The sequence below is a fragment of the Lytechinus variegatus genome, chromosome 12 (assembly GCF_018143015.1).
Source record: "Lytechinus variegatus isolate NC3 chromosome 12, Lvar_3.0, whole genome shotgun sequence".
NCBI classification, from domain to species: Eukaryota; Metazoa; Echinodermata; class Echinoidea; order Temnopleuroida; family Toxopneustidae; genus Lytechinus; species Lytechinus variegatus.
In genome coordinates this window covers 35,638,104-35,651,521 of record NC_054751.1, presented here as the reverse complement: position 1 = coordinate 35,651,521, position 13,418 = coordinate 35,638,104, and the positions used below count along the sequence as shown (strand labels likewise).

Below are 13,418 nucleotides of genomic sequence, written 5' to 3'. Positions count from 1 at the left end.
ATGTATTTTATTCTTTTTAGTGTGTGTTTTTGTCATTGATTAGTTTTAGTGTCTTCTTTGTTTTATGGTTGTTTTTTTAGTTGTTTTGTTTCTTTTGTATTTTTTAAATACATTACATGTACACACTGAATACTATTCAGTCATGTACTTGAAACAGAGGAGACCCTAGCCTTACAAGCCCTGCTTTTTCAGGGGAGTCCTTGTCTTTCTCTCAATACATAATTAGTTATTTGCTGTGTTTCTTTTTGTCTACTGTAACAATGGTTTATGGTTAATTGATTTTCATTTGTAGAATGTGAAATCACACTTGTAAGATAAAATGTATGTGCAGAAAGAAAGAAGAATAAATATCTTATCTCACCGTCTGGGGTATGTTGAGCCTTAAAAACTATGTACAAAATGTATGCGGGAAGAACCAGGATGTCAATTTTTCATTTAAAGTCTTTTCACTTGCTAATTCTCTATAAATACTAACATCTTCTAAGAGTAAAAGAACTTTCATGTGAATTTGCTCCTTTCTGCCTGCATATCAACGGCTTTTTACACTTTTAAATTTTTTTATTTTACATCACCATAAGAATTACCATGACTCAACTTGCCCCATGTTGATTTGGCTTAAATTACCCCAGTCCAAACTTATTGTGATATTTTCACATCCACACATTTCTCATGCATTCATCATGTAAAAGACTATAACAAAAGTGAGAATCCATACCTGGACTAACAATATTGTTCTTATTTCTGTAATATATTTAAAGGCGTGTGTGGGTAAAAAGTTGTCTATTTTACACCCTTTTTTACTTTTTTGGCTGATATTTGTATTTTTCCCTCTAAAAAGCACTTTGTTTCAAAGTTAAAAACAATGTGGTGTGGTTAAGGGTTATGCAATGGGTCATCAATACCTGGCACCACCACAATGTCTTCCTCATTCATTATTCCCGACCTTTCATTTGAGGATGCGCACGCTTATTTACAAAGGTAGTTCAGGCGTGACCACATGTAAAAAGGGAAAGAGTGGGTAAGTATGTTACGTATAGGCCTATGTAGCGTTATAAGGGTGTGAAAAATGATGATTAAAATACTGAAAAAGGGGATATATTTCCACTACTTGTAGGGTGTCACAACCCAAATACTTGTTGAGAGATGCATTTTCATCATCTGGAAAAGACCTTACTTCCCTCGTTTAGGGTGCTTTTAAAAACCCCATGGATACGCCTGGTATCCACTCCTCAATGGAAGTGTACCCCCCGGCAAACCCCCCCCCCCATTTCTGTGGAAAAGTAAAACATACTGCCCATTACATTGTGTGCTAAAGGCATATCGTTTGTGTAGAATGTGCAGGCAAAAGAAAAAACTGCAAATTTTTATGGTTTATGGCCTGTTGCATGCTGTGTACATGTCAACGCATGCGAAATGATTTGGCTTGAGAGGTGATCTGACCCATGGAATCAATTGCCAGTGATCTACAAATAATGCACAATAAATGCAATATCGATTCGATGGACTGTAATGATCTATATCTAAGCCTTAATTCGGTAAGTTTTTCCTTACTTAATATGTACTCGGTTTGTTTGAAAAACCACTTTATTATCCATGTCATAATCTACATTTCGCATGTCTCCAGCCAGCTGGAGTCATAGCCATCATACAGGTACAGTCCCGCCGCGAGCTCAGGCAGGCAAATTGCATGGCATGGTATGCTGGTATCGTATGAAAGAGCTTTGCACACGGAAAGCAAGATCTATAGGGCCTGTAACACAAAGCTTGGCAATGATTGTAGAACAGTTTTCTACGTCTGATTGTATTGACTGTAATGTACAATCAATCTCGAAAATCGAGTCTATGATTAATTGTTAACTTTTGAGTTACCCGACTCTAATCTCGCGTTGTAGAGGTTTGCGAAAGGTGCCTAATGGCCTGGGAGTGGGGGCTCAACTTGCCCCTATGCTCAACTAACCCCGCCTTCCCCTACTGATTATGAACATAAATGATGCAAAAACAAAGAAATTAAAGCAAGTTGAACACAGACTTAACAAACCAACTGGAAAAGTGATTGCCGAACTTCGTTCAGGTGAGAAAAAACTGACAACCAACAATAATATGATGTCCATATTTTATTGTTACATGAAATCATAATTGCTTAATTTTTTCATAAATGTGTGAATAATGTATCACCTCTATAATGAATATCAAATCTAATAAATCAGTTCTCAATCCAATTTTTTCAGTTCTTGGTAGAAATAAATTTGAATAAACCTAATTTCATAATAAAATACAAAAGAACAAGTGGGGATATGACATCATGAATTTGCTCATTGAATATTCTTGAAGACATCCCAAGAACTGTTTTATCAGAGTAATGCAAATCTTTAAAATGCCCTACATGTAACTTTATTTTTTCTCTGATTTTGACCAAATTTCAGTGTTATATTTGTCTGATTGCTCTTTATATGTTAAAAATAAATCAGATTATTTTCAGCCCAGAGCATCACTGTAATCTATAATGAACAATGTGAGGTAAATTTAAATGAGCACAATCAACAGTCCATAAATCAAAATGATGAAGGAATCAAAAGAGTTAAGTGGTTTCATGGTACACCATGCATTCTTTTGTGGGCATGTACAGGTTCTAAAAAGGACCACCCAAACAGTAATAATTAAAGGTTCCTTTAACTCTTTGAATCCGAAAGGCTGGAGTACCAGCAATGCAGTGATCTTGCGAATACCTAATAGGCCAGGCTACCGTCCTGAATCCATGTGACATGAAAAATGGATTTAAAATGTTGGGTTATCTTTTCAAAATGTCATGTTTGAAGATATTCATTCAATAACTTCAGTTGAAAATGTTGCTGATAATTAGCTTTGGCATGGAAGGATTTTAGCATAAAAATTGGCCAAAACTACAACTCTTAATTGAGGAGGCTCATGCGATGATGCAATGGCAAATATTCTGCCAACTATTGGTGTGTTGTGGTAAATCTTACTTCAGTCAAAGTAACGATTTATTAGATACTAAAGATTACAAAATGTCTGTCTACACAATATCAGCAGAAATGGGGTCAAATCATAGAAAGAGGAGATCATTTATTTCAAATGAACTATTTCTTCATTTTCCTAATATGCTTGATAGGCACATACAATTCAGGGGGTGAGCGTCAAAACCGAACCAGATAATTCAAGGTTCAAATGGTTAATACATGTTTCAATTGGGAAACTATTACAGACAAGTGGTCACTCAGTGTTATTTGATCACATTTCCTATTATTTCTACTCACATTCTAAATTAAGAGTTTCTCTTTTCTATTATTCATCTTTGCATCTCTTAAATGCTCTCTGTCTCCTTTTATTCTGCTCTCTTGCTTTTTGAATGTTCTCCCAGGTCTCCTCATAGTTGACACTACATCATTCTCACTATCAGGTTTGATAGCGGAGCTGAAGTCCATATCATCCACATCTTTGCTATCAGGTTTGATTGCAGAGCTGAATTCCATATCATCCACATCTTTGCTATCAGGTTTGATAGCGGAGCTGAAATCCATACCATCCACAGTCACCTCATATTGCAGATCAACGATGTCTTGAAAATCGTTTTGGACAAAGGGTCCGGCAGATACTGAAGGATGGTTCCTCTGTTTAAATACAATATTCAAATTCAAGTTTCATTAATAAAAACTTTGTAATAATCCATCAATTAATGAGTTATTACTGATACTGATTTGAGAACGAAGTAGATTACCAGTAGTCTTTTTTCCAATAAAAGATCATTGAGTCAATCAACAATATTCAGTGCAAAAAGAGTTCAGTCAACATTTCATTTCACAGTGTTAGATTATGTCAGAAAGCCATTGATAGTTCTATCTCTGATATGGTGCTTACAATTACCAGAAAGGGTGAGTAAATAAAATCATTAAATTAAATCTTTTTAATCTTTAAGCCCATAGGACTAATGTGATAAACATACAAGAAGTAGAAATTTTACCAACTTTGCAAACATCATTGCTTTGGGTTTTCAAAGTTTTCAATAATCCCAAGACTTCTACTATAAAGTCTCATAATTGTTATATCCAAACTCACACTTGGTATTACGATTATGTGTTTTAATGTAGGCAGGTTAATAAAAAGGTGCAAACAAAAAGTAGTCAAAAATTTTGTTTAGACATGTAGGTTCAATCAATTTAGTACAAAATAATGAAATTTCATTGTTACTTTGCTTTAAAAAATAAAATTCAATATCTGGATAAAAAAATTTCATAATTGACCAAACTTTATAACAATCCATTCTCATACCATTATTTCAGAGAATTCAGGTCAGTGAGAACAATATAATAGCAAATAGGCATGAGAGCAAGATTTTGCATAAGGTGAAATACAGATGCTCTTTGAATAGAGTCTCTTATTTTCTGAATGCAAAATTTCACTCCATCACATGAATCACTATGTACAACGCCTCAAAAGTTTGCAAAAATACAATAATCTTTTTTTTCCTACATTAAGCTATGAAATAATAAGACTGAAATTTTGGAAAGAGAAAAGCAAAATCCCTCCAATGTGCATCTGATCTGCAGCAGCAATGCACATGTAGCCAGTATTAAAGCCCTAAATGCATATTGCACCTACATTTACTGCGCAATGCACTGATCATAATTTTCAAAGTGACATCACCTTGTTCTGGACCATGCAACAGTACATTCCGGACGGTACATGTACAACACTACAGATGTATGACATTCAGCCTCCCATTTGCTCGTGCACAAGAAGCTAACTAGGCAATGTACAATAAATTTTAAGTGGTTCAGAATTTAATATTCAGCTGATTAGCAGTAAAATACTGTCATGGCTACTGATCTGGTCTCAATATTTCACAAAAACTAATTTTTGAGCTTTCACCTACCTTTGCTTTGAGAGCCTTTTTGCTAATAACTGGGTTCTTAGGAGGTAGAGGTGGGTTAAACTTCATTGTATCTGTGTTGTATGTCTTCAAAACATCTTTAGGATCCCTATACAATGTAAACAACAATTAAAATCACTGAACTTTATTGTATCTGACATGAATGCCTTCATTTTGTGAACCTGATACAATGTCTTCGTCTTTGAGATCCCTATACAATGCTAACAATAATGAAAATCATGATTAGGTGTGACAACATCTCAAGCATCTACTTAAAATATATTGTCATACCACTGCATGTCTGCAACCTTGGTATAATCAGTTATGTAAATGATCATAATTATACATCTTTTCATGTTATATTTAATGTATTTAATTTTGTGATTGTCACACTATGTACATTGTCATGACATACAGAAACTAATGAATAAATAAATAGATAAACTAAACTTCATTGTAGCTGTATATAAAGTTAAAAACATCTTAAATACATGTATCCCTATAATCATGAGTCAATTATGGGTCAAAAATATTTTTTATCATTTTAATATGGCAACAGTTTTTATTTATTCCTTGTAATGTATCTCAGCATGAAATGGCAATATTTTTTGTCTCGGGTTCAAGGAAAAAGTGTGCCAGGCTAAAATACAAAATGGCCACCAAAACCCCCCAAAATCACAGTTTTGGCTACAACTTCTCTATTTGGTGGTATTTCTTATCTGGTTTTGGTGTCTATTCATATGTTTTGGGGGCAGGCAATTTGTTTAACCTAAAATTAGTACTTAAAAACCATTATTTGTAGAGTTAAAAGGTCATTTTACCTAAATTTATACATTTTTATACCCTTTATTTCATCCAAAAATTAGGTTTCATCGTCTTGTGGTTCTTGGATATTGGACGATATAAGTTCCACAATAGCAAGTAGTTTCATATAGCTATATTGCTCTTATTCTCTACTTTGGGTCTTACAGTAAGTTACAGGTATTTGCAAAATGTATAATATTAAATAAAAATATGTTGTTTATCCATAGGGGCTATAATACAGTATAAATTGTATTGTAAATACTGCACTGCCTACATGTATGTCCATGCATTGACCACCATGACAAGGTCTGTATATAAACTATAGTGTCATAGAAATGAGCTATTGAGAAATTGAAGATACTTTGTTTTGTCTCAGAAATTGAAGACATGTTTTGTCAATAATGCTCATTCAGGGGGTGGAAAGAGAAAATTAAATATTAACAATGGATTACAGTCAGCCCCACATTATGGCACTTAAAATGTGGCTATTCTGATTATGGTAACTTCGCCATCCAATGGTATCTTGCATGGAATCCTTGATTCTGATTGGCCGTTGACCAACGTTATCATGGTAGTTACCTTGCTAGCTAGCTTGTTACAGAAATAACTCTCTTTACAGAAATAACTGGTATCAATCTATGTTCCACATCTTTCAATATAATGACTAAAAGTACTTCATAACACATTGTTGAATGTATATTGTCTATATCGATCACACTTGTTTGTGTTGTAAGGGCCAATAATGGTTCATAGCCATCAGGTGTACCTTAAATTAAACTGAAGTGAGTCAATTACTTACATTCTAAGTAGTTGTAGATGAGGTACACCTTCTCCTTTCAAAGGACATCCATTAGATACATACTTAGCATACTGTCTTACAGTAGGGTGGTAATGATCCTAAAGAACAAATACAAGAAGTACATAATACAAAGGCTCAAAAAGAGGCATCTTTAATAAGCCAGACACACACTGCATCCCACGTGACACACTGTATACGACATGACACACTGTATCCAACATGACACACTGTATCCGACATGACACACTGTACCCAACCAAGAGAAGTACCGTATGCCAAAAAAAATATGTCCATAGTAGCATGGACAACCCATGACACTGATAAAATGATACGGATATCATGAGTTCATCCAACTTTAATTTTTTAAGCCCTCTTTCTTATACTCAAAATCTGTCTTACACAGCAACTGTGTCAATGGCCCATATTTTGGAGTCAGGTTTAATTCAAATTTTGGTTCAAAATTGTGGTTTAAGTATGGGTAGCCAGTAGCGATATAACATTTCAGCTCATTTGACTCTCAAATCATTCTCACTTGTCCAGGAAGAATAAATAAGTTAACTACCTTCAGCACAGAGGAATCAGCAAAGAGCCCAGTAAAAAACATAACATACAATGTAATCAGAATTTAATATTTTTGCCTCCCCATAATTTTAGCACAGAGTTAGACTATGGTCTAAGTTAAACCCGACATCAGAATACGGGGCTATAATACTAAAAACACTGATAATCAGAAGGAACTATATCTGTGGTGTTCAAACCTCAATGGTATCCTCAAGTCTTGACAAGATATTCATAGTTAGTAGGTGCCATAAATACACTATCACAAATGAATTTCAACTACCTCTTTTGTTGATAATGTAGTGACTCTTCTTGAAAAGGGCTAGGGTGATGCTAGGATACTTTGATGAGGAGGCCCAAGACCACTTGAAAAGGTTTTTTTTTTTCAATTGTTTCATCTCAATAAGGATTTAAAAAGGTATGGAACCTAAAATTATCTTATGGTCCTCTTTATTTTGTCATATTTTTTTTCCATATCTAAACAAGTGAGTGAATCCCCAACAGATCTATTGATTTTTTTGTCAGGAAATATTAATTTTTTTTCTTTGATTGAATATGATAATAGTCATTGAAATTCAACAATGAAATCAATAGATTATTAATCTTAAAGAGACATACCTCGATAAGTGTAAGCTCCCATAATGCCGTGTTGTGGGCATGACAATGTTCAGGGTCTTCTATTTCTGGCATGAATGTCCCACTTCCAGTACTCTCATTGTCAAGCAAGACATCTGTTTTTGTGTACCACTAAAACAATAACAAAGAAATGCTCAATTGACTACTTCCATCAGTACTCTCATTGTCAAGCAAGTCATCTGTTCTTTGTCATCCAGTAATCTAATCACATCATAACTATGTCAATATACATGAGCCCAAGTTTGGCATTCATCCCGAAATAATTTTTCAATTAGCCCCCCCCCTCCCAACCGACCCCATGTAACGAGGCCGATCATTTTTCTTTAATTTACATCGAAACCACATCAAATCATTTATATTGAAGCCTTCAAAATACTTACAATAAAGCTAACATCCAATATTTATGAGTTTACTGTCATTGTTTTTGTTATGTGTGAGGGTGTGTGTATGTGATGACAATACAAATCCGACAGTAATAGTTTTGTTTGCCAATCAAATGTTCACAGTTACTCAATCATAAATGTATATATCCTTACCAACCGACAATATTTTTAAAAATTTTTAATTGTGCAACCAAACATTTTTATGGCCGAATCAAACTCCCATTCCTAACAATATTGAACCCACCTTCATAAATGTCCTGAGAGCATTCAAATAAGCCAATGCTGCATTAGGAAGCGCTAAGGTTGACAAGGTAGTCAATCTCTTCAAGAAACCCATGACTCTATGAACTGAGATCTGCTTTCTTCTTCTACTAATCATCACTTCAAGGCAGTCACAGACCAGTTTAGCATCATCACTGCTTATACCTTAAAATAATCAACATACAAACATATGGACATTAGTTAATTAAAAGAAATGATATAAGGACGACTGAAAGAATAAATAAATAAACACAGTTCAAGTTATTCAGTAAGGGAGTAAGTATTGAAGTAAGTATGGAACAAAGTTTAGTCATTGAGGAACTAAACTGAAAAAGTATGCAATATAATAATCTGTAAAGAAACATACCAGCATGAACTTGTGGTAATATCATGTAGAGATGAGAATAAAAACGACTTGGATCAATATTAAGAACATCCCCTTGTCCGGACAGTATATGGAATGCTGTCAGTGTGCAATGAAGAGACTCTCTGTACTTCAGATCCTGGTTGAATAACAGAAACACAGGAAGATTCATTCTTAGCAAGACTGAGAACAAAAACAAAAGAAGTTTTTAATACATAAAGTCAAAATTATGTCTTTATCTTCGTCAGATTGAGAGAAAAAATGATTTTCTTACCCCTTTGTGAACTAGAGCATGCAGAACTTGAATGAGGTCATCAAAGAATTCTACATTGATGAGATGTGCAAATTTAGCAAGGCCCTCCAAAACAGCAGGAAGCATGACAGAATGGCTGGCTCTCTTCAGAATACGGAAATAGGTAGCAAAGACTATCTGTACAATCTCTGTATGCTGATTGAATGAGATCAAGTGAATAGTTTAACAGATAAAAGACTCTAAAGAGTAAGTGGTTAGTTTGACAGATAATTTACAAATATATCATGTCTTTCCAGGATCTAGCAAAAACTATGTTAATGAAGAGATATAAAATAGTAACTTTTTCCCAGGGGGCAACTTTCTATTAATTTACTATACCCGAGGCTTGCCGATCATTTCATAGCATCTTCAGCCACTGTTTTTGATACAGTGGCAGATACAAATTTTGACCAACGGGAATATGTGACATCGCTATAATGGATAAAAAATGTGTACAGTCATCGATATCGGTACGATTTTTAGCGCGATATCGACAGAGAATTTTCTTAATGATAACAGCCCTAGTACAGATTTGATCAACTTATAGCCTTAATTGTGCAATGAGATGAACATGAGGATAGGATATACCAGATGTACTGGTTTGTTTCAGGGTGTGTTTTTTTTTTTTTGCAAAGCTTACCAATTTTAGTTTCTTGTTCTTGTTCTCAGATGCCTCAGTCGCCTGCAGCTCCTTCTCAAGAACTTCCAACTTTTTATGATACTAGAAAGAAATATTTAAACAACATTAAATTCAAAAGTACTACACATGTTTATAAAAAGACTTCCCTTTTTAATTCAGTTTTTAGATAAATGAATGGAAAAATCTCATCATCATCTAACTCTCTATATTTTACATATATTGATGAGACTCAATGACAATCATATGAATTTACGTATGAAGCTAATAATAATCCATATCAAATCAAACACTGAAAGTAGGAATTCAAAGAATTTGAAAAAAAGGATAAATAAAAATAATAATGAAACAAGTCCCCAGTCCAGGGCGGCTCTGGTGGTGGTGGTTATGGCACCAATCACCATTTCTTGGGAAGCAGGGCGGCTCTGATGGTGGAGGTTGTGGCACCAATCACCATTTCTTGGGCAGCAGGGTGGCTCTGGTGGTGGTGGTCGTTGCACCAATCACCATTTCTTGGGCAGCAGGGCGGCTCTGATGGTAGTGGTTGTGGCACCAATCACCATTGCTTACTCTGCCTGGCTTGGGGTTTGACGCCCCAGCTCCTATTATCCTTTTTTATGTAGAAAATTATTTTATACTTATTTTCATGCATGTTGTCTTAAACAAACAACAACCAGGGGGGTGTTTCACAAAGATTTAACCCTAATAAGAGGGGGGAGGGAGAGGTGGGTTACCTTCCCCCCCCCCCCCACCCCCCGACAAAGAAGAATTAAAGCATATATAAATATTTAAAAAATCATGAAGAAAACAGGACAGAAAGAAATATATAAAAGATGAAAATATATATAAAAGATGAAAATATTAAAACGAGATACATAAAAAAATTATAGAAAAAAAATACACAGGGGTTGTTGGAAAAGATGAAAAATAGAAATGTTTAAGAATTGATTGAGCGCGCATGTTCCCCTCACTGCAATAGGTATGCTCACAGTGCATATGGCGATTACCGCAGACGTTTCTTTTAATCTAAACGGCCCTTGCATGTGTACCTCTTGCTTTGAAAAGGAATTGCGTGTTGCTTAACATGTACGCATCAGCATTTAAGCAGGACTCCCAAGTCCTACTAAAATATCTCATTGTAAAACACACTCACCTAAAGCCTTTAATACAAAGCTTAGCGATCATTGTAAAACATTTGATTGATTGCACTAACTGCAATGTACACTTTGAATGAAAATCAAGCATAGGGGAGATTGGGGTTAGTTGGAATATGGGGTAAGTTGAAACATTGTAGTTTTCTTTAATGTCTTTCAATAAATTTCTGCAATATTGCCCTCAATTTATTGTCATTATCAACAGCCATCCACCATATTACAGATTACACATGTGCAACAAGCCTGGTGAAGTTAGAAACAAATTTTTGGTTTTTTGACCTTCTGAGTAATTTTTTTTCTCGTTCAGAAATGTTTGATTATCTCAGAGAAGTTTATAGATCAAGTTGGCCAGTTTTGGGGGTATAATAGACACTTATACCAAGCTACAAAATGAGGTTATTAATATGCCATGGTGAAGTCCTTTTTTTTGTGCTGTACGTTATGAACATCAAATGGGCATCCAGGGTTAGTTGGAACAAAATTGAAGGGGCTAGTTGGAACATGTTCCAACTTACCCCAAACATAATTATGAATGAAAACATTGGATATGAGAAAAAAAAACAAAGTATTTCATGCTCTTCTAAATATGTATTGTAAACCATACTTCTTTTGTTTATCAGTTAGGTCTGAGTGCGCATTTAAAGGACAAGTCCACCCCAACAACAACTTGATTTGAATAAAAAGAGAAAAATTTAACAAGCAGAACACTGAAAATTTCATCAAAATCGGATGTAAAATAAGAAAGTTATGGCATTTTAAAGTTTTTACAAAATAGTTATATGAATGAGCCAGTTACATCCAAATGAGAGAGTGGATGACATCACTCACTCACTACTTCTTTTGTATTATATTATATGAAATATATTTATTTTCTCGTCATTGTCATGTGAAATGAAGTTTCATTCCTCCCTGAACACGTGGAATTCCATTATTTTAACATTTTGTGCTTCAGGCAAGGAGGTCCTAATCGTCAAATTCGTAAAAATTGAAATATTGTATAATTCAAACAATAAAAAACAAAAGAAATAGTGAGTGACATCATTGACTCTCTCATTTGGATGTAACTGGCTCGTTCATATAACTATTTTGCAGAAAATAAGCGAAACTTTGAAATGCCATAACTTTCTTATTTTACATCCGATTTTGATGAAATTTTCAGCATTGTGCTTGTCTGATTTTTCTCTATTGATTCAAATCAACATTTTTCTGAGGTGGACTTGACCTTTAATGCCTATTGTAGGCACCTAATGCAATACCCTTATCAGAATGGGGGGGGTCAATTTGAACCCCCCTCAAGAAATTTTGTCACTACGCCGTTGCACAATTTTTTTTTACTACACTGCTCGCTGACTTTTTACTTCCAAGTCTTGCGCATCATTTGAGACCAAATTTGCGATGCCTATGTGCGCGGTTTCAAAATTACGCAAAAACTGTACGTGCATGATCGGACCCAATATTGTTCAAAAATGTGATTCCATGTACAAGGTCAATGCAAATTGTGTTTTTTCAACCAAAAGTCATAAATGTATGATTATTTTTTTACTTTTGCTGGTTCAAATAGATTCATTTTATGCTATTTACGATCGCAAAGATTCCTGGCAAAGTCCATCGGAAAAAAACAAAGGTTCGAAAAAAAAAAAAATACATTAGAAATCATATTTTCGCATTTTTGGAGGGATATTTGTTATAAATGTGAAAATCACCAAAAATTAGCATTCTACTAGCTTAATGAATAGATTTAAAGACAAAAACACACAAAAAACAAATTTAGGGAAAATTGTATATGCTTATTTGCATAATTAATTATGAAAAAAATATAAACGATTAATTTTTGTCTCATAAATTTGATGCAAAAGTACATGAAATTGCTGATAATACACTTAATTGCATGAAAACTAAAACGCATCCAAATATGCAGAATTCTAATACACAGTCTGCTTGCGTGAGTGGCAATATACCTAATAGAAAACATAATGTTCAACTTGAATAAGATATAGCAAATAGGCTCAAACCATGTAATATTACAGTTTTAAGTACCGTAAGTAACGTGTATTAACCGCACCCCCAACTTTGGACTAAAAAAAAAAAAAAATCTTCTCACATTTACATGCATATTTGAGGTACGAAGAAACAAAAACTAAGTTTATGATTTCAAAGTATCCAAAGAGATTACCGTATGCGGAAATCTGCTGTTCTTGATCAATTCATCTACAAAAGTTAGAAAGAAAGAACGGTCCCGACAATATTGGCCACTTACACACTCACTCATCTCACAGTCACAGTGTACACACACACAGCACTGCCATTACATTGCAAACTACCATACAGTAGCAGTCATGCCAGTACATTTTATCAAATTATGATCTGTGTCTTTCCCAGCGTAGGAGGAAGAAACATTCACATTTCTTGCATCACAACCTCACAATCACTTTCAGAAATTTGATGTCTTAGCATGAATTTTGGATACGGGATTACAGGAAGGTTCAAGAAACAAAGAAATTGAAATTTTTTCCAGTTGTTTTTTACGGCTTCGTGCCGTCTCTCTCGTGCGTGGTTTACATGGTATCTTATGAAAAGCAAACAGGAAGGAAAAAAAAAGCTGGCGCGAAACGGAACCGCTCCCTTCGGGAGCTTACATATAC

The 13,418-nt window shown here is 34.5% G+C and overlaps 1 protein-coding gene across 3 annotated transcripts in view; it reads right to left on the bottom strand.

Moving 5' to 3' along the window:
* Positions 1 to 2,101: 2,101 nt before the first annotated feature.
* Positions 2,102 to 13,418, bottom strand: part of LOC121424765 (nucleolar complex protein 3 homolog) — a 52,317-nt gene continuing 41,000 nt past the window's right edge. For all 3 annotated transcript variants that reach the window (XM_041620533.1, XM_041620535.1, XM_041620534.1), the window contains 8 exons: positions 9,626 to 9,706; positions 8,968 to 9,141; positions 8,697 to 8,832; positions 8,313 to 8,494; positions 7,668 to 7,796; positions 6,492 to 6,589; positions 4,892 to 4,997; positions 2,102 to 3,629 (listed from right to left, as the gene is read on the bottom strand). In XM_041620533.1, coding sequence (XP_041476467.1) covers positions 3,279 to 3,629; positions 4,892 to 4,997; positions 6,492 to 6,589; positions 7,668 to 7,796; positions 8,313 to 8,494; positions 8,697 to 8,832; positions 8,968 to 9,141; positions 9,626 to 9,706 — 1,257 coding nt within the window. In that variant the 3' untranslated portion in view covers positions 2,102 to 3,278. The remainder of the gene's footprint in view (positions 3,630 to 4,891; positions 4,998 to 6,491; positions 6,590 to 7,667; positions 7,797 to 8,312; positions 8,495 to 8,696; positions 8,833 to 8,967; positions 9,142 to 9,625; positions 9,707 to 13,418) is intronic.